The sequence below is a fragment of the Anopheles moucheti genome, chromosome 3 (genome assembly GCF_943734755.1).
Source record: "Anopheles moucheti chromosome 3, idAnoMoucSN_F20_07, whole genome shotgun sequence".
In the NCBI taxonomy this organism is placed as follows: Eukaryota; Metazoa; Arthropoda; class Insecta; order Diptera; family Culicidae; genus Anopheles; species Anopheles moucheti.
In genome coordinates this window covers 70,072,657-70,094,837 of record NC_069141.1, presented here as the reverse complement: position 1 = coordinate 70,094,837, position 22,181 = coordinate 70,072,657, and the positions used below count along the sequence as shown (strand labels likewise).

Here is a 22,181-nt window from a genome sequence, read left to right as displayed (position 1 = left end):
TTCTGGGTAGGGAAATGACACATTGGACAGCTGTCACGTACAGTCGGTGACGGAAAAATGCATTGATTGTGGTATTATTTTCACTGGGGTGCTAGTTTTGCGAAAACTGTTTCACGATAGAAAAGAAACCAAGACGAACCCGATATTTTGAGTGGTTCAACCATAAAACGTTGGATGTAATGTTGTTCATAAAATAAAGATATTTATGATATTTCGCAAGGATAGTTTATTACTTTATATATTCCACAAGGAATCCCGAAAAGCTCTTGGAGGTGAGATGGAGTAGATTATTTCCACAGTTTCTTAATGGACATGTTCTTCTCGGAATCCTTCTGCATTACCTTCGCGACGGCCATCTCGAAGTCTTCTTGTGTAACATGCACACGACGTTCACGGAGCGCGTACATACCAGCCTCCGTACAGACACCTTTCACCTCCGCACCCGAAGCACCGGGCATCAGTTCCGCAATTTTACGCAGGTTAATACCGCGCGTTAGATTCATCTTGCGCGAGTGGATCTTCAGAATGTCCAGACGAGCTTCCTCGTTTGGTGGTGGGAATTCAATCTTACGATCGATACGCCCCGGACGCAGCAAGGCGGGATCGAGAATGTCAATACGGTTCGTCGCCATGATGACTTTGATGTTCTTTGTCGCCTCGAATCCGTCCAGTTGGTTCAGCAGCTCCAACATTGTACGCTGTACCTCAGAATCACCGCCACTACCCGACTCGATACGCGACGAACCGATGGAATCGATTTCGTCCATGAAAATGATGGAAGGTGCATGCTCGCGAGCCATCACGAACAGTTCACGTACCATTCGCGAACCTTCACCAATGAATTTCTGCACCAGTTCCGAACCGGACACGCGAATAAATGTACACTCGGTGTGGTGGGCGACGGCACGGGCCAAAAGTGTCTTTCCGGTTCCCGGAGGTCCGTACAATAGCACACCCTTCGGTTGAGCTATACCGAGTGCATCGAACAGTTCCGGATGTTTGACCGGCAGTTCGATCACCTCCTTGATTTCCTTGATCTGCTTATCTAGACCACCGACCATCTCGTAGGTCGAGTCCGGGACTTTCTCCACCATCATCAACGACACCAGCGGGTCCACCTTGTTGGGCAAAATCTTGTGCAGAGTGTAGCTTTCGTTGCGCAGCGCCACACGGCAGTTTGGCGTTACATCGTTGATGTCAATGTTTTTGTCTATATCGACAACAAACTTGCCTTCCGGGTGTACCTTTACCAGGACTTTCTTCTTGTCCATCGGTTTCACTACCTCGCCAACGTAGCTGCCCTGTTCCTGCAGCAGCTGGAGTTCCTCCCGCAGCATCCGAACCTTGGCATTTAGCTCATTTCGCTGTGCCTGAAGACGACGCAGGTTCTGGTTCTTCTCCGCCACAATCAGCTGCAGTTCTTCGATCTTCTGTACAAAGTACGATCGGAATCCTTCCCCCCGTGGGAGATCCACCTCCATGGTACTTATTTCACGCATATTTACCTGCGAAATACTCTAAATTTGTCAAAAATGCTTAGACAACACGAAAAGTTCTGCTTACTTCTTGCTCTGCGGTACCAAATGAATGTTGCAAATCATCAACCACAATGAAACGTCAACTTGATGACAGTACGTAACGCTGCAATCGAAGCGTTTCGATGCGTCACCATACTAACGCATTGAAATGGTAGCGGTGCAACGAGTTTGCATTTATTGTTTCACATTTTTTTGAATTTAAAAAATTCGAATGAATCCCTGATTGTATCATTATAATTTTTGCGTATTACATCCTTCTTGCTGTTAAAAACTATACGCTCGGATGAAAGTTACACAAAACTTCCAAACATACACCTTCTTAGTTTAATCGGAATTGTTCAATCGTCGGTGTTGTTAACCGCTATTTTTGATTTGAAAACACGCAGAGCATTGTCCGATCCGCCGGAAAGGATGTACTTCGGATTAGACCAATCGCATGCAAGCACCTTGTCCTCGTGGCCGATCAGATCGAAGATCGGAGCCTTTGGAGAGCGATAGTCCCACAGCTTAACGCGGTTATCGTAAGCGCCAGATACGAACAGATACTCGTTTGTCGTTGACCAGCGGCACGTCTGCACCCACTGTGAGTGTCCGAGGTAGGTGTTCTTTACAAAATTACCATCTGAAAAAGGAAACAAGCCCATTATTTAGTTACATGCTTGCCCTTGGATATACAATTTGTAATCACGTACGCTTCGATCGAGGATCATACAGACGAAGATTTTTGTCCGGAGATGCGGTGATAATCATTCCGTTCAAGGGAGAGTAGCTCAAATCGAAGAACGACTTGTTACCGGTAAATTCCGTCTTGATACCGCCCAGTGTGAGATCCCACAGCTTGATCGTGTGATCCCAGGAGCACGTAGCGACCGTCGTATTGTCGATCCACTGCACACCGGACACAAACTCTCGATGGCCGGCTAGAGTGAGTACCGGCGTGCGGACATTATCTTGCTCCAGCTTTGCCTTCTTCGTAGCCGATGGTTCTCCTTTGTCAGTGTGCAACTCTGTGGACCAAATTTTTAGCATCGTGTCCATACTACCGGATGCCATTTGCGACTTGGACGGATTAACCGCAATGCAGCCAACGCCACGTTCGTGTCCTTTGCATACATGCACACACTCCACCGAGTTGGCCGTTACGTTCCACTCCCAGATCATGACGGTTTGATCGTGGCTGGCACTTGCAAACACACCCTTCTGTTCGTTCAAGGAAATCCATGCCACTCCCTTCACCGCCGCAACGTGCCCGGGAATGGTTAGTTTGTGTTTGCCCTTAGTATTCCACAGATTCACAGTGTTGTCGTAGGTTCCGGTAAGGATCCAACCATCCATTGCCTGGACCGCCGATACCCAATCGTCGTGCAGCAGACAGTCCTGCGGTTCGGGAGCAGGATATCGTTCAACGTACTCGAGCTCGATCGAATCTTCGAACGAGATGTCCCGTTCCTTCAAATGCTGCGACAACGAAGTTTTCACAAACTCTCCATTGAAAAGGAAATCGAACTGCACTTTTCGGGCTTCTCCTTTGCCAGAATCCTTCAGCAATGTGCTGAGCAACACATTTAGCTCGGTGCGTCCTACGTTGGCGCGAATTGAATATGGAACATCCGGAACGGCATACCTGTAATAAATACCGCATGAGCATGATCCCGTCGTGCCCTGGCAAAGTGCAATACGTACTGTTTCTGCTTGGTGGTTAAGTGGACTTGCAGCTGGCCTTCCGTGGTGCTGGTAATGTGTAGTGCCATTTTACGCAACTAAATGCAATGGCCAGCAAGTAAGAAATAGAATAAACTATCGTGCTGTTTACGAATGTCTACACCGCAGCTAAGCACGCACGTTTCTTTATTTTGCTTTTATCACCCGCGTGTTTGACATCGAATAAGCGGCTGTCAAAATAGTGTACAGTGAGATGAAGTCCATCTGTGCCTGCGATGGATGTTGAATATTATTGTTCATTCAAATAATTACCAAGGAATCCTTCGGATTTCTTATAAAACTGGTGGTTCACAATTTTTTCTGAATGTTTCCACGATGTTGAATAAAAAGATTTGCTAGGAAAGTAATGTGCGTAATAAATTGTCCAACATGGACCTTCGATCACTGTACATGCTTTCGTTGCCACTTCTTGCTATTGACAAACATAAGCTTCTTCGGGTTCAAACAAAACTGTGATAAAAACAGAGCTAGAGCTAATTTGTGAATATTTTACTAACTTCCAGTATTTCATTATGGAGCCTTGTCCATTACAGAAACAGGTCAGTGGAAATATCGGTTTAGTGACGAAGGAAAATTGTTAGCTAAAGATTTCGTTTGGTTCCAGATCGAAACAACTAATGACACGATAGCATCTTTACGCGAACGCCTCCGAAGGTTGGAATTAAACTTGAAGGATCCCAGCGTTGCCGAAGATCGAAGGCGCGAGATGACCCTGGAGCTGAAGGAAATCGCCAAACTGCTGGAAACAACCGAAGAGCAGTTGAAGAAAATGCACAAGGAAAATTCCAAGTCTTTTGCGGTGGCGGCTTGTTTGTTCTTCATCTGTTTCTTGGTGTATGGGTTGTACGTGCTAGTGAACGGGGTATGACTGATAGAACCGAAATATAGCACTCGAAACGAAACTGCGGTGTGTCCAGTCATGTTCATTAGTAAGCAAGCTTACCACTTCTCATAACTTTATTTCTTTTGTGTAGTATCCGCTCGAAATGACTCAATTATGTATAGTAAATGAACTTGTCTCTTATGGCTAATGTTTTGAGGATTGGTTGCGACCCGTCCAGCGATCGCATCTAGCGTCTTCCGCGTCCGCGTCCACCGCCTCGACCGCCCCTCGGTCCACCACGACCTCCCCGCGTACCTCTGCCACGACCGCGCGGTCCTCCACGATTTGCTTCCCGTTTCTTCGCTCGCGTCTTGGGCGCATCATCGATGAGCAACGTTTCCAGCGGTAAACTGTCCGGTAGAATGTAGTATCGAATGTTGTTACCGCGGATACTGAGCGAATCGAGTGTGACCGGGTCCCGGTTCTTTATGGTCATCTTCACCGCCTTTAAATGTGTGTTCATCGCTACATCCACACCGGTGATCGTGCCGTGCACCTGTGTGCCATTCTTTAGCTCAATGGTTACCGTTTCGTGGCTGAGCTTCATCAGAAATCTACAAACAAATCGAAAAACCGGTTCATCATTGTAATCCGTTTGAGGTTAGAACAAGCGTCCTTTTGCAGGACATATTTCCTATTTATTTATGAAGTTGAACAAGCGAACGGTAGACATTCACGATTACTCACCTGACCAACTTCATCTTGAACTATGTTGAACACAGTTTTGAATTACAAATTGAAGTGTAAATGCAGTGCAAAAGTTTTCGCTCCAATTGTTGGTAAAAGAACGCGACCCGAACACTTTTTTGGCGTAAACACACTTTTGACAGTAGCATAATTCCCAAACAACGCAAATGCACTGCTTGCTGCTCAATTGACAATTGTGACAGTTTGAACTGGTGCTCCGGAAACGAATCAATTTTGACCGAGGTTATTTTTGGAGAGATTTGTAGAATTTTGCAGAATGGTAACCTTAGAAAGTATTGTAAAAATAACAATAATTTTTCTGGCAAACTGATTCAAATTTACTAGAGAATGTGACTTATGGTTTGTTTCAATATTTTTGCAGTGCCAAGGATAGACGCAAACTCATTGCTTTTGAAAAGCGTTTCCATGAACTTAGTGAATTTTTTTGAAAATAGCCGTATATTGCTGCATTGATATTGCAAAACTTGATGCAAAATTTGAGCAAAATTTAAAATTGTGTAATTTATTCAGTCAAACGTCATCCAAATGACATGATACATAACCGAAAAGGCTACCACGGTGCTGTCTTTCCTAGGGAAAGTGTTGCGAGCTAACTGCCAAAAGCGACCCGAGTAGACGAACGTACTGAAAACAGTTGCAACCCTTACACAGCCGAAATTCGTTCTAAGACGACCGTATAAAAGCTAATAAAGGTTAGTTTGGTGCAGTTTGAACGAAAAATAGTGCTTTGCATAATTTTAAAGCGAGATTTATGAACGAAATGCCGTTTTGACACTCGCTCGTGGGCGAACGTTTCCGTACACACTGGTACTCGGGACTGACCGTCAGCACCCGTTTGTGCGTGCGTGCGTGTGCGAAACCGAGACAGCTACATCCCGCAGGCCCCGATTCGCACCATGCCCGAGCGAGCACGCAAGAGCAACAGAAAAGCGAGCAAAAAAGCAAGGGAGAAAAATAAAATTTCAGCAGCAGCAACCAGCGCCAGCACCGTTCGTTTGCGTCTCGGCTGTGTACACGCGCGACTTCAAAAAGGTACAGGATTTTCCCACCTCCCAGCTCGTCCGTGTGTGTGTGCCCATTCGTATGTGTGCCCTCCCCCTTGTGTAGGTGCGTCCCCGTTCTTGGCAAGGCCTGCAGCTGCAGTGTGTGTTGGACCCTTGCAGCAGTTCCAAACGTTCCCCTCGCAAAAGAACAACAGTACACGGCAGGTAGCCAAAAAAGGGAAAAAAGTGCTGGAAGTTTTGCTGGAACCATTGCGTCGGCCAGGTTCCCGGTGCTTTAGCTGTTCATTCCTGGGGTCCGTGACACGGCCACGACCTCTGTGTTTGTGTGTGTTTGTGTGCGTTCGTGCTGGGTTTCCTATTTGCCCGGGGGTTGCCCATTTTCCGGACGGGACAGGCTCCAAAAAAGGACTCCGTACCACCATCGTCACGATACAGACGAACGAACATTGCGTAGAAAAAACAGTGGCCACACGCGCGCGTGTGTGTTTGTGCATGTGAATGTGTGACGAGTGTTTCGTTTTTGGGAGTGCAAAGAAGAGGAAGAATCCGCTAGCCGTTGTGTGTAGTAAACCACCTTACAGCAGAAGTCGTCGGGGTACGGTGCCCATCCAGGGGCGACTTCTTGCATTGTTTTATTTTGCCAAAGGGCGCCCGAGGGGGTGCACCAACAATTTGCGCCCCGTCTCTGTGTATGTGTGTGTGTGTGTGAAATTTAGCTACAATTAGTAGCGAAGTAGAATCCCCAGACCAAAGAAAAAAAGCCTGCTATGATCGAACATCCCCAGAAACCTGTCACAACCGCTGTGTGTGGTGCCCTCTCTCGTGTTCGGTTTTAATGCGCCAACACAGTTTTTTTCCCTAACACCGGGTTGTCAAAAGCCAGGCCAAGCGCGAGGGTTGCAGTATAGCCCGGATGTTTTTCACCATCCCCGCCCCATCCGCAATCCTACAAATTCCGTCCGCTCCCTCACGCCAGGGACTAGTGTTCCAATGACCGAGACGAACCGATCGACCGCCTTCTGTCAACTAGCCACCCCCAAACCTCCAAACCTTTCCACCGCGGTCCGTGTGTACAAGTGTGTCGTGTGCCTCTTGTGAAAGGTTCACTGGGAGCAGGTTTATCGGAAGCTGGCAATATTTTATATCTAGTGTAAAGAAAAGTGTCTCTGTGTGTGTGTGTGTCTGTACCCCGGGCAGCCAGCCAGCCGATACCTCCGATGCTTCCGTTGGCAGCATCCCAAATCATCCCCCCACTCATATACCCTCCCCTTGCTCTTGCACACATACGCACACCAACCCCCTCTTCCCCCTTTTACCTACATACACACACACACACAGAGGCACACGTGTACGCACACAAACGCGTTCGGTACGTTTGGTCCCCGGGGCGGCAAAACTTACTTCGTGACACAGTGGTACAGTGGCAATCGAGATAAAGTTGCGAGCCAACCAAAAAAAAAAAAACGAGATAAAGTGTGTGTGTGTGCGATCAGTGTGACCTTAGCAAGATGTGTGTTTTGCGATGAAAAATTAAACCCCCAAGATACACACAACCGCATTTGCTGTAACCTAAGCAACCTAAACTCGCTTAGTGGGCAACGAGACAACTGCGACAAAGTTGTGCGAAAAGGATCGTAAAGCACAAGCGCCGCGTGTGTGTGATTAAGAAGAGATGGTTTAATGAAGAAAAAAAAATTCCCAAAACATTGGTGACAAGGTGGTCCTGGGAGGGGGACGGGGAGAGTATTTTGGGGTGGGTGATGTTATGAATTTTCCTCAATATTACTCCCGCATCGATAGAGATCTCTCCCTAGACAGCATCCCCCTTCCACACAAAATATCACCCCGAACGCCGGTTCTTCTAGTTCTTACGTTTAGTGCGTGTGTGTTTATTACGTTACCGGAAACAGTGTTGTTTATCTTTTCTTTCTTTCTCTCTCTTTTTCTCCCCCTCTTCACCTATTCAGCTGTGAGTGAGAGTGTGTACTGAAAAACCCGCGATAACAACACCTCCCCGTTTTCCATCCTCCCCACACGAAAGTCCTTCCAGTGTGTTTTTTGCGTGTGTATGTGCGTGCGTGTATGTGTGTTTCGTATGTAATCGCGCGCGCTTATAGCTAAAAAGAACGGGTGGTGTGTCGTGTTGTTTTCCACCCCCGACCCCTGCTAGTTGGTGATCGTAGTTGTGTGGTGTTTGTAATTGTGTGCGCGCGAGTGTTCTACGTGGAAAATTCGTTAAAAGAAACCAAAGTGATAACACAGCATCAGAAAAGCCGGAGGCAGCAGCAGAAGCGCCGAGAGAAGAAAAAAAAAACACACACACACACAGCAACCCCCTTCCAAGTGGACTGCTTTTGCACGCGTGTGCGTGAGTGTGTATGTGAAAGTGCATACAAGTTGCAGCGTAAGTTTTTCCCTAGTAGCCGGTGGAGGGTTTGTTTTTCTTTTCGATCGCGAAATAACGAATGGCGGGAAGATGTTCACAACATGAAACAAAAAAAAAACATATGAAATAATATGGAAAATCCAGCAGCCCCTTCCGTCCCAGAAGAAAGGATTCCGTTTCATTAGAGAAGCCGTCACGTTCGTGTGGTTTGTGGGGAAGGAAAATATGTACGATCAAATCAAACAAAACGCGAGCATAAAGTAAACACAACGCAAGGTTCTCGTTCGTACGCGCTGTTGTTGGTTTTATTCAGTGGCGATGGTGAAGTTGCAGTTGCAACGGTTTGCCTTTCTGACCGTTGATTGTGTTTTTCACAGCCCGTCACACTTTGCTTCAGATTCAATTTCTGAAACCAATCCGTGTGTAAAGTCATATTTTTCCTACCCTACCCCCGACTCTTGGCTCTTCTGCCGATGGGGCGAGAGGAGAGAGAGGAAACATTGGACATTTTTGCCTTCGCCCCATGCATACAGGTCATCAGAACGTTGCAACAGCCGGTGCGGCCCCGTTGCCCGTGCCACTATCGCCAAATGCCAAAATGTCACAGAGAAATTTTTCGCTCAATTCTATAATTATCAAGAAAAACTCGTGTTTTAGTTGCGCCTCCCAATCCATGCATACATGTGTGTGTGTGTGTATGTGTGTTTATGAGGAGTGTAACAGTGGGTGGAGGGGTTGTATTTGCTTTTTAACCAACATAACCCCACCCGCCTTCCCCTTTACCACCCCCTTCCAAAACACACACACACACACACACACCATTCCACCCGCAAAGCCTCGTCATCATCATCAGAGTCGATTTTTGTCGACTTCGGTCGGTTGCCTTCTTCTGTATTTGCCCCAAGGAAATGACATGCCAAACAAGAGGTGGAATGAAAAAAATACCCACTCACCCCTCTCATTGTCTCCCACCTGAACCACCAAACCTTCTTGCTGTTGAAGGTGGACGGAGATGGAGGAGTTTACATTCGAGGCTAGGGCTAGGCCTAAGTTGTGGGTGGATTGAGGGGGGTGAATGAACAACACCCCATCAACAAAAAAAAAACGTAAAGAGAGTGCACATTAAACTTAGCCGGCCGTACGAAGACGATGGCGCGACAAAATGCTTCAAAGCGAGAATGAAACCGAGAACCCGGGCATGTTTTCCGTGTGCAAAATGGCACTCGTCTCGCTCTAACTTCGGCCACCCTTCGGAGGGGGCGAGGATTGGTGTATCGCTACCGAGCACAATTCACCCTTAGTAAGGTGCAGGCGTGTTGGCAGAGGCCCCGGGGGGAGCGAAATTTTCTTTTCGACCATTTAATTCCGCGAGGGCATATTCGCGCGGGGCCCACTCGCGCCTGCCGCGTATGTTCACCCATAGGCCTCGATTTGTGCAAAGTCTCCCGCATTCGCGGGGGGATTTTTTTCCTTTGGCTGGTGGATTAATGCTTGGGGGTAGTTTTGAAAACGGTTCCGGGGACAGAAGGCATCAAGAATGGTATAATTTTCCCCCGGACCAGCAATGCAGGGGACCGTGGGAGGACAACGGCACTGCCGTGAAATAGGCGGGAAAAATTCGGATCCTCACAAACCAACAGCGAACGAACGTACGAACGAACCAACATCAGCACAGGGTAAGGGGTATCAAATTATTGTAAAAGAAAAACAGGAAACAACCCCAACAAGCGCGGCGTACAAAAGAGACGGGGGCATTGGAATGAAAAACAAATGAAATTTCTCGTTTAAATGACAAAAGAAGAAATCTAAAATGTATAAATATATTCAAAATGGGTTAAGGCGGTACTGTGAAGTGTGATTGCGAAATACCTAAAAACAAGAAAAAAGAAACAGTTAAAATAGGAACGAAAGTCATATTAGTGTGGTGTGAATAGGAAAACAAATTATTACTAGCGTGCCAAACGTCTAAAGGCATCGAAATTGAGATATATAAAAGTCACTGTACAAAAATGGCTTTTGAGAGTGTGCAGAGCGGTTCTAAATTGATGAAAGTGATGGAATAATGGATCAAATGATGATGATGTGATGAATTAAGAGACTTTGATTCTTGAGGAATTCTTTCGTTCGTCAGATACATCAATTGAAATGAAAAGTAAAAAATAAAAAATTGATTTTAGAAGTAAAAAATGGGAAAAGTTAAATATTCTCCAGATCAAGTAATAATAAAACAAAATAAGAGAGAACGCATATAAAACACAAAATAAGGAGAACAAATAAGTTGAAAAAGAAAGTAATTAAAACAAGCATAATTGCTGCAATGATAAAATGTAAGAAAAATGTTATAAAGAGAAAAGATAAAAGAAAAAACAGATAGCAGGGGAACTATAGAACATAAAAACGAACACGACAAATGAGACAAAGACAACAAAGTAAGAAAAACAAGATAAAATACATCAAAAACAACAAGAAAGAGCAAAGAAGCAACAGAAATTGTAAAACAGTAACGAACCAATTATAGAAACAGAGACGCGACAAACACATCACGAACCAGAAGCCCGGAACATCGTTTGTCACTTATGGTGTCCCTTTTTTTGCTGGGGGGTGTTTGGGGATGGTTGTCTAATTCTGTACCGTTTTGTACCTGAGAATCTAAGAACGAAAGTCACATTTTGACTAGTGACTGCAATCAGATATCCCGACCCGACCGTGCCGAAATTGTGGCAAGGCGGTGGAAAACGGGGGCCATGGTTTTATTTCCCCAGCCCCCCGAATGTTTACCAGATCGGGGAAACCGATGGAATGCGCAATGTGTATGCGGCACACTGTGGCTGTGTTGTATTCTAGCAAACTGTACCGAACCGAGTTACTCATTCGCGGCTGAGGAAACGACGCGTCTGTTGACGTTTCATTAGTACCGGTCTAACGGTTAATGGGTTTCGGCTCGGGTAATTAGGTTCGTAAGTGGACGTAGATCCCGGGTCGATCATCCTTGATTTCCTTGTGCATCCAACCCTCCCTCCAACCTTCTTAAAAGGCTTCGGTTACTTCCCAACCGAAGGGGATATACGCAGGCTGCCAAGGTTTGGGGAATGTCCTCCCCCTGTGGAAACTTTGTGGCAGATAGGGTGAACTACCCGGTAACTTTACTGCTTGCGGTAAATTACATCGGACCCCGTGAAGCTGGAGTCGAGTTGTACCGGGGATGCTGCTGTAGTACGGACCGTAAAGCGTTGACAGTTTGTGTAATAGGGTCGGTCGATAGTGTATTGATTTAAAATGGAACCTAATTAAAAGAAGCTCCACACACACACAACGAACATCACAAAAAGTTCCATCAGAAATCCCTGGGGATTGCCAATCCCCCCTTTTTGCAAAAGGAACGATCAACCCAACATTCAACTTCCCTGAAAAGTTCTCATAATGATTACGAATTAGTACAACAAAAACAGCAAGCTCACATGGCTGGCATGTCGATGGCATGGCATCGACAATTTTTTAACCCAATTTTCCACTCTACTGATGGTGGGCAATCAATTTTTCTCAATTGTTTATCTTCCTCCACCGACAATAGAGAGGAGATCGAGAGGAGCAAAAAAAAAAATGAATACATAACATTACAGCTCATTTCGGTTCGATGGTTTTACATGTCCTTTTTTTGGAATCCACAATTTCTCCCCATTTTGCTGCATGTGACTGTTGTGTATGCGTAGCCGGTTCAGTCAGCAGTGTCTGACTGGCTGAAAAGGAGAAAAATAGCACCGAAATGATTTGTTGCGAATTTAAATAATCAATCAATAATTTGAATATGGATAGATGGGTGAAAAACACCTCCCGATTTGGGGAGTCTTTTAGTAGATAGTAGACAAACGGTGCGTGTGTGTGCGTGTGTGTGTGAGAGAGAGATAAGGACAGCTGAAAGGAAACCTCGCAATTTTGCACGCACGTAAATCACATCACATGTGTGAAAAGCGAATTGATTTTTTTTCTTCCGCCCGGTTCATCCTAGTTCCAGCAGATTCGATAAAAAGGAGAACAACACCTCGGCACTCGGGATAAATTCGGATCAAGACGAAAGCAGGAAAGGTCGTTTCTATGAATTGGATTGGATCGGATCTGGGGTTGGGTGGATTTTTTTTGTTGGGTCTTGGGTTGTACCTACGACCTAGAAGCCTATGCTACCATCTGCCCGACAGTGTCCTCGCCTTTTTCCGAGGTTGCTGGTGAGGTGGTTTTTGGTTCCTTTTTTCGGGTGGGGATCCGGGGGGAAACGGCACCAAGGCAGGGAGCCCGAGCGGCGGGGCACAACAGGCCACACAACCAAGCCACACATATACACACGTGCGGCAAAACGTTCGGTCCGGTTTCCGTTTGTCATCTTTCTGCAGAGAGCTCATGGTGAAACGTCGCCTACAAGCGGTGACGACGACGACGACGACGACCCCCAGTTAACATCAATAATCCGGCTCCAATCAGTGGCATTCTAATTCCGTCCCAGGGAGCGGTTTGGTTTTACCCCGTGTCCCGAACCACCGGGACTTCAACCCATGGCAACTGTGCGTGCTTTTTTTGTCTTCTTTTGCTATATTTTATCATCATCCAATCCCCGTGCCACACCGTCGTCGGCGGCCACACCAGGGGGAAGAGTGAAGTAGACCCGGCGGCTTTATTGATCGTTTTGTCCATTTTTCGTCATCCCTTACATGGATGGAGCCATGCGTTCGCCCGGTGAACGCACTCGCTGATCGGATACAGTAACCTAGAGTGGAGCGACCTCCCTCCATGGCGGTCCCTTGTTACGGTGAACGAGAAAAAAAAACACGCTCTTTATTAATAGATTTATATGAAGGCATTATTATCAGTCTAATTGCGTAAGTTATGTTGTGCAGTTTGCATACTTTCAGGCGTATTACAATATGTAGCCATTTTTGCGATGTTGTTAATGGATTGGCTGTTCCCTTTTTTTTTTGTGGACAATATTGTCAGCAGGGGAAAATTCTGCATCATTCTTGGTACTCTTCCTCTCCACTACCCTGGACGGTGCGGGGTACGATCGATTATGTTTTTGTCGGAACGATATGGGCTGGTTTGCGATTGTTTGGTGCCCAATATTCATGTCCCATTTGTTTGGGCAGTAAAGGTTGGTGAGTTAAAGGATGAAGAAACTTACATCAAGGTTCTTAGTAAAAAACACATTAAAGCTAAGATTAGGGGTAAATCATACCATAAGTTGGCAAGCTTCAACCTTCAGTCTGTAGCTGTCAAAAAATGCATGTACTGCTGGGATGTATCATTCTGTACAGCTTCGTAAAGGACATAGCATTTTGACGTGCAGAATGACATTGACAAATTGAAAAAAAATCGATTAAAGATTAGAATTTTAAAAATTCATACGGGAAACATGGCCTAACCTGGTTCAGACCTGCTATAAAAATGGAGAAAAAAATGGTTTTGACACTTGTCCAGTAGCTGATCGAAGCTTTTATTAGGAAAACAATCTAATTCTTTTTTCCTAGGCTTAACTTGACTTGCCATTTGTATCGGGATCGGGATAAGCCTGGAAACGTCAAAACGCACACAAAAAAATAAAAAAAATAACTGCCTTAGAGTATGATCCCGGCCATTAAGAGGATTTGGAGAGGTTCCGATAGCACCTTTAAGGTAGACAATTTTTCACCATTTTTCACCATCGCCCGACAATTAGTGCCAATTGTTCGTTAGCATTCGTTTGGGGCTGGAGGGAATTTTCAACTTCTCCATCATTGAGCGCGGGTTGAAGAATCTTCTCCGGGCCCAAAACCGAGGGACAGTAGATTAGAGCGGGTAGTAATAAAAAATACGAAACCCAATAGAAGGGAGATAGTGAGGTGAAATAAAACTTCTCGCTAATTGCTTGCGTTACGCTACGGCGCATCGGTGGCCGGGAAGGACCTAACCTGCCCTAATTTCTTAATTGTGCAACCACGTTCATCTCGCGACCACGGCACGCAGAACAACCGCCATTTTCTTTTCGCAGCGCGGAAGCCGAAGGTGGAAAGATAACGAGAGAGAGAGAGCGAAAGGAATTGGTCATCATTATCGAGTTTAGTAAAGGTGAAATGTTTTAATTGCGTTTCATTTGCCCCCCATCGGTAGATCGGTGGCCTGTCAGGAAGGGGAGGTTAAGTTTTGGTTTTCTTCCCGTTCCAGTGGTGGGTAATTTCAATTGTTCGATACGGTAAAAAATGGCGCCCGATCAGGATTATTGCACTTTCTTATGCTGTTTGGTGCTATCCTTTGTTCGATTTCCGCGACATTAAAGCATTGGGCGGGTGGTGTGAATTTTCCATACCTTCTTTGTGCGTTTATCACTCACTGGCTACTTTTTGTTGTTGCCCTTGCTCTTTGGCTCCATTTCGAGCGTTCTGTTCCGGCTTAAACCTCTCTCTTCCTGCTTGTGTTTTTTTTCCTTTATTCGCCCAGCAAAGCAAGTCGCAATCTCTTGGCAGAGGGCCAGAACCCCGAGTAAACGAACGTTGGCATCCGTCCCAGTACCGGGCGGCGACAGGGATTATAAATCAGTGAACATGGTACACAACATTGGCTGGGGAACTTCATAAAGGAAGAGGGGGGAAAAAGGCGACATAAGGCAGGAAAAAAAAAGAAAAATTCCGCTCACCATTCGCCAGTATGGAAAACTATCGTACACACTTCACACCCGGCGGTGGAAAGTTCCAATGTTGAGTCGCCCGATTTCGAGGGCAGTTGGATTTAATTTTTCGAATAGCTCAGCTACTTGTTTTTTTGTTGTTGTATGCAGCATTCCACATTGGAAGAATTCTGCAGCTGCACATTGCATATGGGGCAGGACACTCACCGTCTCCCCACGGCTCGGATGGGACAGCATTTCAAGCCAATTAAAATACTTTATTAATTTTGCTTCCTACGTTCTGGGGTGGTTCTTTTTTTTCAATCGTGTCTATCCGTCTCTGTTACTGATAATTGGTTAGTGTGCTGAAAACAAGGAAAGGAAATTTCGTGATACAAAAATCAAAAGGGATGTAAATTCTGTTATATTGCGCACAAAAAAAGTATATTATATAAAGAAAATGAAATCACACTAGAAAATGGTGCATCTAAAATGAGTCTAGTTGGACAATACAGTTAACAAAAAAACATTTACAACCGGTTTCGCGCACCGTGTCGACAGTTCCTCGTCCCAAAGTGTAACACCTCCGTCAAAGCATTCTTACCTTCCGTCAGTAGTGCTTTGGGGGGTTCGATTGAGAGTCTCATCGTCTAGCCGCGTGTGAAATGGGTTGATCCGTTTGCCCACCACGCTTCTGTACGGTCCGCTGATCTACCAGCGCCAGTCGTTTATTTTCATCCATTCCACATCCGTCAACGCGCCTCCATCGCCGCATCGCTACATCGCCACCTTCGCCAGCGCCTTCGCCATGTCGTGCCATCGCTCCCGATCGCTCGACTCGCTCTGCATTGCCTTCGACATGATAGCAGGAAGCGGCCGCTCAGTATGCTCAGGTAAGTCGAAAAGTTTAACACACCCCGTACACCTATTTCATCGTAATCATTATTCACACCTTGCCGCCGCCCTGGCAGGGGGGTGGTGGTTTTTGGGCGGGGTGAAGCACGTTTCAACCCATGTAAATGGGGGAGGGCGTAATGTTGTACCATCAACCATGCTGGTATGCGGTGCATTCTTGCTGCAGATCTTTGCAGCATCAAGAAACTCTGTTCGATTTGAATAATGTGCTGTCGGTACGTGGATGTTCTGATCTTGTCGAGGTGTAGAAAAATGTGTAAAATTGTTATAGGTAGGCAACACTAGTTTGATTGCTTTAAAATAATTTACTTATTCTAGTAAAGCAGTTTTGAGATGCAATTTGCATACATTTAGGCGAATAAGCTAAATTTTAGTTTTGACTCATTATGGCCAGGTTGTTTATTTGGTGTTTAATATTGATAACTCCCATTGAAAACTTCATTGCTAAAGTATTATTGCACAAATCCATGGCCAAGAGCAATAGGTTTAAAAAGTACACCTTATTGCATACATTTAGGCGGTTTTGTGTTGTCGGTACGTGGATATTCTGATCGTTTCGGGCTGTAGAAAAATGTGTAAAATTCTTATAGGTAGTACCACTAGTTTGATGGTTTTAAAGTATTCTACTTATTCTAGTGGATTAAAATGAGCTTCTGTTTTTATACGTAAACAAAAAGAGTAAGCATCACTGTCGAGCAGTTTTGAGATGCAATTTGCATACATTTAGGCGAATATGCTATTTTTCGTTTGACTCTTTGTATAGAAGGTTGCATATTTGGTATTGAAATTGAGAACTCCCATTGAAAACTTCATTGTGAGAGTATTATTGCACAAATCCATGGCCAAGAGCAATAGGTTTAAAAAGTACAGCTTATTGCATACATTTAGGCGGTTAAGAGAAACCACACGGAATGTTTTATTTTAACGCTTCTATTTCCTTTCCTGTGGTGTAAATTTCTTTTTGATAACATAATTTCCTGTCCGAAGCCAATCGATATAGTTTCCAACACGATTGTTTATGTGTGAAGGATTGTTCCTTTTAACATATGTGACGCTTTTGTTATGTGCGCTGCGTTGTGGCTTTTAGGTTATTGTGCTGAGGGCAGCAGCAGGGGCATTGCATTAAATGCTTTTCATTTCGCGTTCGCAATCTTCTTCGCTTTGGTGTAGCTATTCAAAAAAAAAATGTATAGCGCTAAAAGAAATGAAGACGTTGTCATAAATATTGGATTCAGCAAATGTTTTTTCTTCATGCTGCTTTGCAGTAACACAAAAGCGGTAGGGGAATCTAATTTTCTTAAGTAGAAATAGAAACATATTTCACTTTCACGAATGTTCGGGGCAATATAAGGGTCAAAGGTCCGTGGTAAACGGAAGCCGAAAGCACGCGGCGATAGTTTGATACAGGAATATGCAAATTAATTCTACATCAACCCAAGAAGGAGCCCCAACCAAAAACCGTAATAATTTCGCCCCGTTTCGGACGATAGTAAGAGGATTCAGTTGTCCTTGTGGGTGGAGCACTCGTGTCCGCGTTGCCGGGGTTGCTAGTGGGTTGCTGTATGCCGTGCCTATCTATCTACTTCCTACCACCAACGGGTTCTCTAGCGGAAACCTTTTTTCCGTCGGGAGGTGGGCAGTTGTATTGTGCCCCGCTTAATTGTAGCTCGTTGTTAGGTTCGTGTTTTTTGTTCTCGTACCAAAAGAACGCCTAGGATGGCAATCAGCATAGGATAGCTAAAGCTTCACCCAGCCACCCAGGACATCAGTGGAATGGTACACTGTTATTTTTTTTAATGTTGTGGGCGCGTGTTTTGAGCATATTCGGTATTTTAGAAAGTAGAAGTCATTGACAACAAACGGGGGAAACGGTTGTGTCCGGGAGTCCTCAGCGAACACGGTTGCGTCCTGTACTGCTCGGTAGTTTTGCGTGTCGATGATCAAGATTGTCTTCGTCCCGGTTCTGGCAGTGGGTTTAGTTTATTTCGTTTCGTGAGCAAAGTTTACCACCTTTTGCTCCTTGATGGGGCCGAGTATATTGTGGAAGCGATGTGGAAGTTTTTTGGGTATTGGGTGGAAAGCACAAACGTACGAAAGCTGTTGATTAATGATTTGATTACGTTTTAGAATGGGTTGCTGCCCGGGGTTGTGGTTGTTCGATCGAGTCGTTCAAACCATCGTCCAGGGCAAAATCTTCGATTTGAAATAATTTTAAATGCATGAAATGTTTTTTTTTTGATAACTGATAACCGAAACGTGCCATTTTTACACCTTGCCGTATAAATAATTCTCTCCAATCGGGCCAAAAACCTACCGTTTTGGCAAAGAAGCTCGTTTTCGAAGGCATAATAATGTGTCAAAGCTTCTGATTATTGCACTGACCAAATCATTGGACCACCCGAATTCCATTTTTGGCAAACCACTCGATGAACTGTGACAACCGATTTTCAACAAGCTGCAAGTCACACGCTTCCTGGTTTTGGAAGCAACCCGACTGTTGCTGTTTGCAATTTCTAATTGAATGACAATTTCATTAGAATGTGCAACATCCCATATCGAATTGGGAAAAGACCATACGGGAAAGATCCCGCAACTCGTTCCAGACTGATATTGGCCGGTGCAGGATGTGCACCGTTGAACGCAAACTCAATTTTCCCTTCCGGAGCTTTGGTGTCATTTGCTTTTGCCTTTTTATTGTATTTTGTGTAATTTACGTTACAGAATAAAATGCGTTGAAAGTTGAACATGCGTTAGGAGCCTTAGAGTACGAGATACATAAAAAAGGAATATTACTCACGATGGATTGCATAACTTTAGGCGTTTTGTCGGTTGGATTGCATACATTTAGGGGCGTTGTTAATGAATATGCATGTAACAAAATGTCTGCCACGATAGAATGGCGTTGTGGACAGCGTGTTTGCTTTTCTTAGTGCAATATCTCAGCTTTTGAGACACATACTGTTCGAAATGCCGTATTAATTCCGCACACCTAATTTTGGACCCATGTGCCGCTGGTGAGTTAATTGAAAGCCGGTGCCAAAACTGTCATTCCTGCTCTCGGATGTGAGTGAGTGCTGTCCAGCGTATAACGCTCGCCACTCGTAACCATAATAGACTCGTTTAATATTATAGAAAACTTGGAACACTCTCCCCCTCCCCCATTTGGGTTGAGTTCCATGCTTATAAACGCGAAACAAATGTGCGGGTTAGCTGCTAAAACGAATAATCTCTTACTCTCCACTAAGCACCCCGACTGCGTACCGCAGCAAACGCTTATCGTACCGTGGCCGCGTTTCGTCGCATGCAGTTTGGCTATGCGGCTCACATCGGCAAAGGATCGTTACTTTTGGTTACGTTCAAAGAAAAAGGAACAAAAACGCTACAACGGTCACACAAGAAACCTGCGAACCTTTTCACCCACTCGAAGGTGAGCTGTTGGGGCCACAGGAGGGAGTCGGTAGCTTTTATTTCACTTCCATCGCTCGTGATGGTTCGTAGGCCCTCGAAGGAAAGGGTTCTCGTTACGTTATTATATGCTCGTACGTGCAAATATGCCAATGATTTTCCTTACACGTCGTCCATGGCCGCGTATCCACCCAATCCCCAGCGGTATGCGTATAATTATGTAATATGGAAATTAATGGGCGCTATAATTCAGAAAATTAATCCAACTTTTTACCACCCGCCAGCGCAAGCTGCACCGGGGTACGGTAACAATGTGTGTGCCCCGGTGCGCTGGTTCTAAGGAAGGCTGATTCGTTTATGGCGAAAGGATGCGCACACACGTAGGTACATGTGTCCTACCCCCTCGGTGCTGATCGTCTGTTGTCTCTTCTGGTGTTTTTGTATTTACTTGTCCAAATTTTGTACTTCTGCTGATGCGCTTTTGGGTGTGTTGGCAACAACAAAAAAAAAAACACCTTTAGCTTGGCCTGCACTCGATACCCGACCTCGAATATTTAGCCAAGATCCTGCTGTTCGAGGCTCCAGGCCCCGCAGAAGAATATCCTTGAAACCCGTTCGTGTGGTGTGTTGCTCATTGTGCATGTCGGTTTACTCGCTATTTGGGACGTTGTAAGCCTGACCGGGAAAAGCATCCGGCGTAACGCACGGCGAGACTCGCTGGAGCCCGCTCGGGTAAAGTTGGGAGGCCAAACCTCCGGGTTTTGTTCGTGCGCGTACCATCACACGGGAAAAGTTGAATCATAGCTATTAGGCACCGGTTAGGCCAAAGGTCGGAGGTTGTGCTTTTACACCGTGGCACGCCAGTGCGTGTAAAATGGTAGGTGCGTGAAAATTGTTTACCATCGTGTTTTCCCCGTCGTGTCCTAGATTATGAGCCACCCGTTCCCCTCCCGCTTTTCACGACCAGAGGAATTATTATGATTCTTTCTCCTAGTCGGCCGCTAGCGGGCGCGCATGCATGCTGATTGGTTATTTGCATATTTTCTTGATTTCATGCTGAGTAGTTCTCGTGTTGTATTTTTTTCCCACTCGAAAGGAGCCTGCTTTACTTCCTTACTGGCTGGAAGTTCTCGATTGCTGTCATGCGGCAGTGGAAACCCCACAGTGGGGGGGTTTGTAGGGGCCAATATGCGCTTGCTCTCGTGTGGCGATGATTGAACCCGGTAATTTGCAATGCTTTTTGACCTTTGCAACACAGGGGATGTGAGTGTGGCAAACATTATTTAAATTATTTGCATAAAGCACCTGCATGGCTCATTGCATGGTTTATAGTTAAAAGTTAATTTGTGAATAATTTAAAAACCGATTAACTTATTTATGGTTTTTTTCCATTGTGCTGTCCTTGTAATGGTCAGTTTACAAGTCTTTTAATCATATTAACGATAAAAAACGGATAATGCGTCTTGAATTGCATAACTTTAGGCGTTTTGCATATTTTTGGTTATTTATCGCATATATTGTCTGAATGTATGCAACCCGCGTGGTAACGTTAGATTTTTCGATGGTTGTTCAAGATTTGCCGCAGAAATTTAATGAAGTCATCATGATTAGTCTTTGTTTTTTGTACATCCGGAATTTTATTTTATCTGCAACATAGCTTCTTGTTTCACGTGTTAGACCTTGAGTCGGCTTTGGTTAACGTTTTTGGCCGCAAGATATTGCGTATGATCCGTGATGGAACTGCGTGAAGTTCTGGTGCCGACGTTCTATCCACGGATGCCCCTGAAGCTTTCCCCGTGTGCGATTACTTCAGCTGCGGGTTTTTTGCCTCCCTTTGCTTGACAAGATTTTTCCGTCGTGTAGTGCGCTGCTTAAAGCCCACTGCAAGTACTTGACACCGTACTACTCACGCCCTTGGAGCAGGTCCAAATGAACCAACCTACTGTGAGGAGTGTGCAGCCTACAGAGATTATGCTTAGAGTTAGCTTTTTTTTGCCGGTGTCGATGGTGTGCATACTTATGTATTTGTCCGCATCATACACACAGCAATGGAGAAAGTCCTTGAAGGATGGTGCCGAAAAAGAGCAACCTCGGCCTAGGACAGGTCGTTGATATATGGACTGGAGGCTGAGCTGAGACTGAGCACAGCAAGCGTGAACTATTCGCTTTATTTGCAGGAGAAATGGCCACAGTGTTTCCATGTGAAAAGAAAATATCTGTTTCTTATTTTCGCCCTTACCTATCATTCGTTGTTCGCAAATGTCGATTTTTTTTGTATGTGTGTGACAAATAGCGAATCCCCTTTCGGATGGCGGATTGTATTGCAGATTTGTTCACAAACGAAAATAAAAAAAAATAATGAAACAGTTTCAAGAGCCGGTGAAGTGAGTCCTTTGTGCATCATAACTAGAGCACGAACAATTCTTGCTGTTTATTTGTCATACCTGAACGGGAAAGGGTGGTCCGTACAGTATATTTAGTCCCGAGCGTTCGCTCGAAATGGTTTGCTTGTTTGCGTATTTGTTCTCCTTTACCGAAAGCTTTTAGTTCGATGATGGTTTCCTAATCTTGTTTTCGGTGTTTGGGGCGATCAAAACAACACGGAGAGTTTGCAGTTGTTCTTGTTCGATCGGTGCTTCAATCTTGTTATTCGTTCGTAGGGAAATTCGAAGGAAATTTCATACGTGCAGCAGCATCATGATTTTGTAGTAGCTTCCACGATTCTCACTTGATCGGTCTCTGGTCAGGTGGGTGTGTGTGTGTCTAGAGTGTCTGTTATTCTAGTCCAGCCCAACGGAGTGCAACGATGTTGCAGTGAAATGAAGCTTTTTATGTAGTTAGTTTTTTACTGCCGTTTACCACGACTCGTTACGCCATCCGCGCCTTGAATGAAGCTGGCTCGACTTGCCGGTGCCGGGAAAGGTTTCGCCCAACTTTCCCAACCGGCAAACGGGTTTTGGAAAACTTAAATCGCAAAACTAGAACTTGCCCAGCA

General features: G+C 45.2%; 5 protein-coding genes across 6 annotated transcripts in view; 2 read left to right on the top strand and 3 right to left on the bottom strand.

Annotated features, from left to right (window-relative positions):
* Positions 1 to 220: 220 nt before the first annotated feature.
* Positions 221 to 1,665, bottom strand: LOC128301882 (26S proteasome regulatory subunit 8). Its single transcript, XM_053038545.1, has 2 exons — positions 1,564 to 1,665; positions 221 to 1,505 (listed from the first exon to the last, which is right to left on the bottom strand). The coding sequence occupies exon 2, from the start codon at positions 1,497 to 1,499 to the stop codon at positions 288 to 290; it is 1,212 nt and encodes a 403-aa protein (XP_052894505.1). The 5' UTR covers positions 1,500 to 1,505; positions 1,564 to 1,665; the 3' UTR covers positions 221 to 287.
* LOC128301881 (ribosome biogenesis protein WDR12 homolog) lies at positions 1,627 to 3,401 on the bottom strand. Its single transcript, XM_053038544.1, has 3 exons — positions 3,222 to 3,401; positions 2,231 to 3,162; positions 1,627 to 2,160 (listed from the first exon to the last, which is right to left on the bottom strand). Exons 1-3 carry the CDS (start codon positions 3,287 to 3,289, stop codon positions 1,877 to 1,879), a joined length of 1,284 nt encoding a protein of 427 aa, XP_052894504.1. The 5' UTR covers positions 3,290 to 3,401; the 3' UTR covers positions 1,627 to 1,876.
* Positions 3,402 to 3,665: 264 nt separating this feature from the next.
* LOC128303409 (uncharacterized) lies at positions 3,666 to 4,294 on the top strand. Its single transcript, XM_053040351.1, has 2 exons — positions 3,666 to 3,799; positions 3,865 to 4,294. Exons 1-2 carry the CDS (start codon positions 3,773 to 3,775, stop codon positions 4,126 to 4,128), a joined length of 291 nt encoding a protein of 96 aa, XP_052896311.1. The 5' UTR covers positions 3,666 to 3,772; the 3' UTR covers positions 4,129 to 4,294.
* LOC128303408 (probable small nuclear ribonucleoprotein Sm D1) lies at positions 4,173 to 4,960 on the bottom strand. Its single transcript, XM_053040350.1, has 2 exons — positions 4,831 to 4,960; positions 4,173 to 4,697 (listed from the first exon to the last, which is right to left on the bottom strand). Exons 1-2 carry the CDS (start codon positions 4,842 to 4,844, stop codon positions 4,331 to 4,333), a joined length of 381 nt encoding a protein of 126 aa, XP_052896310.1. The 5' UTR covers positions 4,845 to 4,960; the 3' UTR covers positions 4,173 to 4,330.
* A 497-nt stretch (positions 4,961 to 5,457) lies between these two features.
* LOC128304050 (neurocalcin homolog) overlaps positions 5,458 to 22,181 on the top strand; it is a 114,416-nt gene continuing 97,692 nt past the window's right edge. Inside the window, exons 1-2 of one of the 2 annotated variants that reach the window (XM_053041174.1) lie at positions 5,458 to 5,543; positions 7,823 to 8,259. The gene's annotated coding sequence lies outside the window, so the exon portion shown is untranslated. Of the gene's footprint in view, positions 5,544 to 5,743; positions 5,884 to 7,822; positions 8,260 to 22,181 lie in introns of those variants that run through there. The other variant, XM_053041172.1, reaches the window with a different exon arrangement.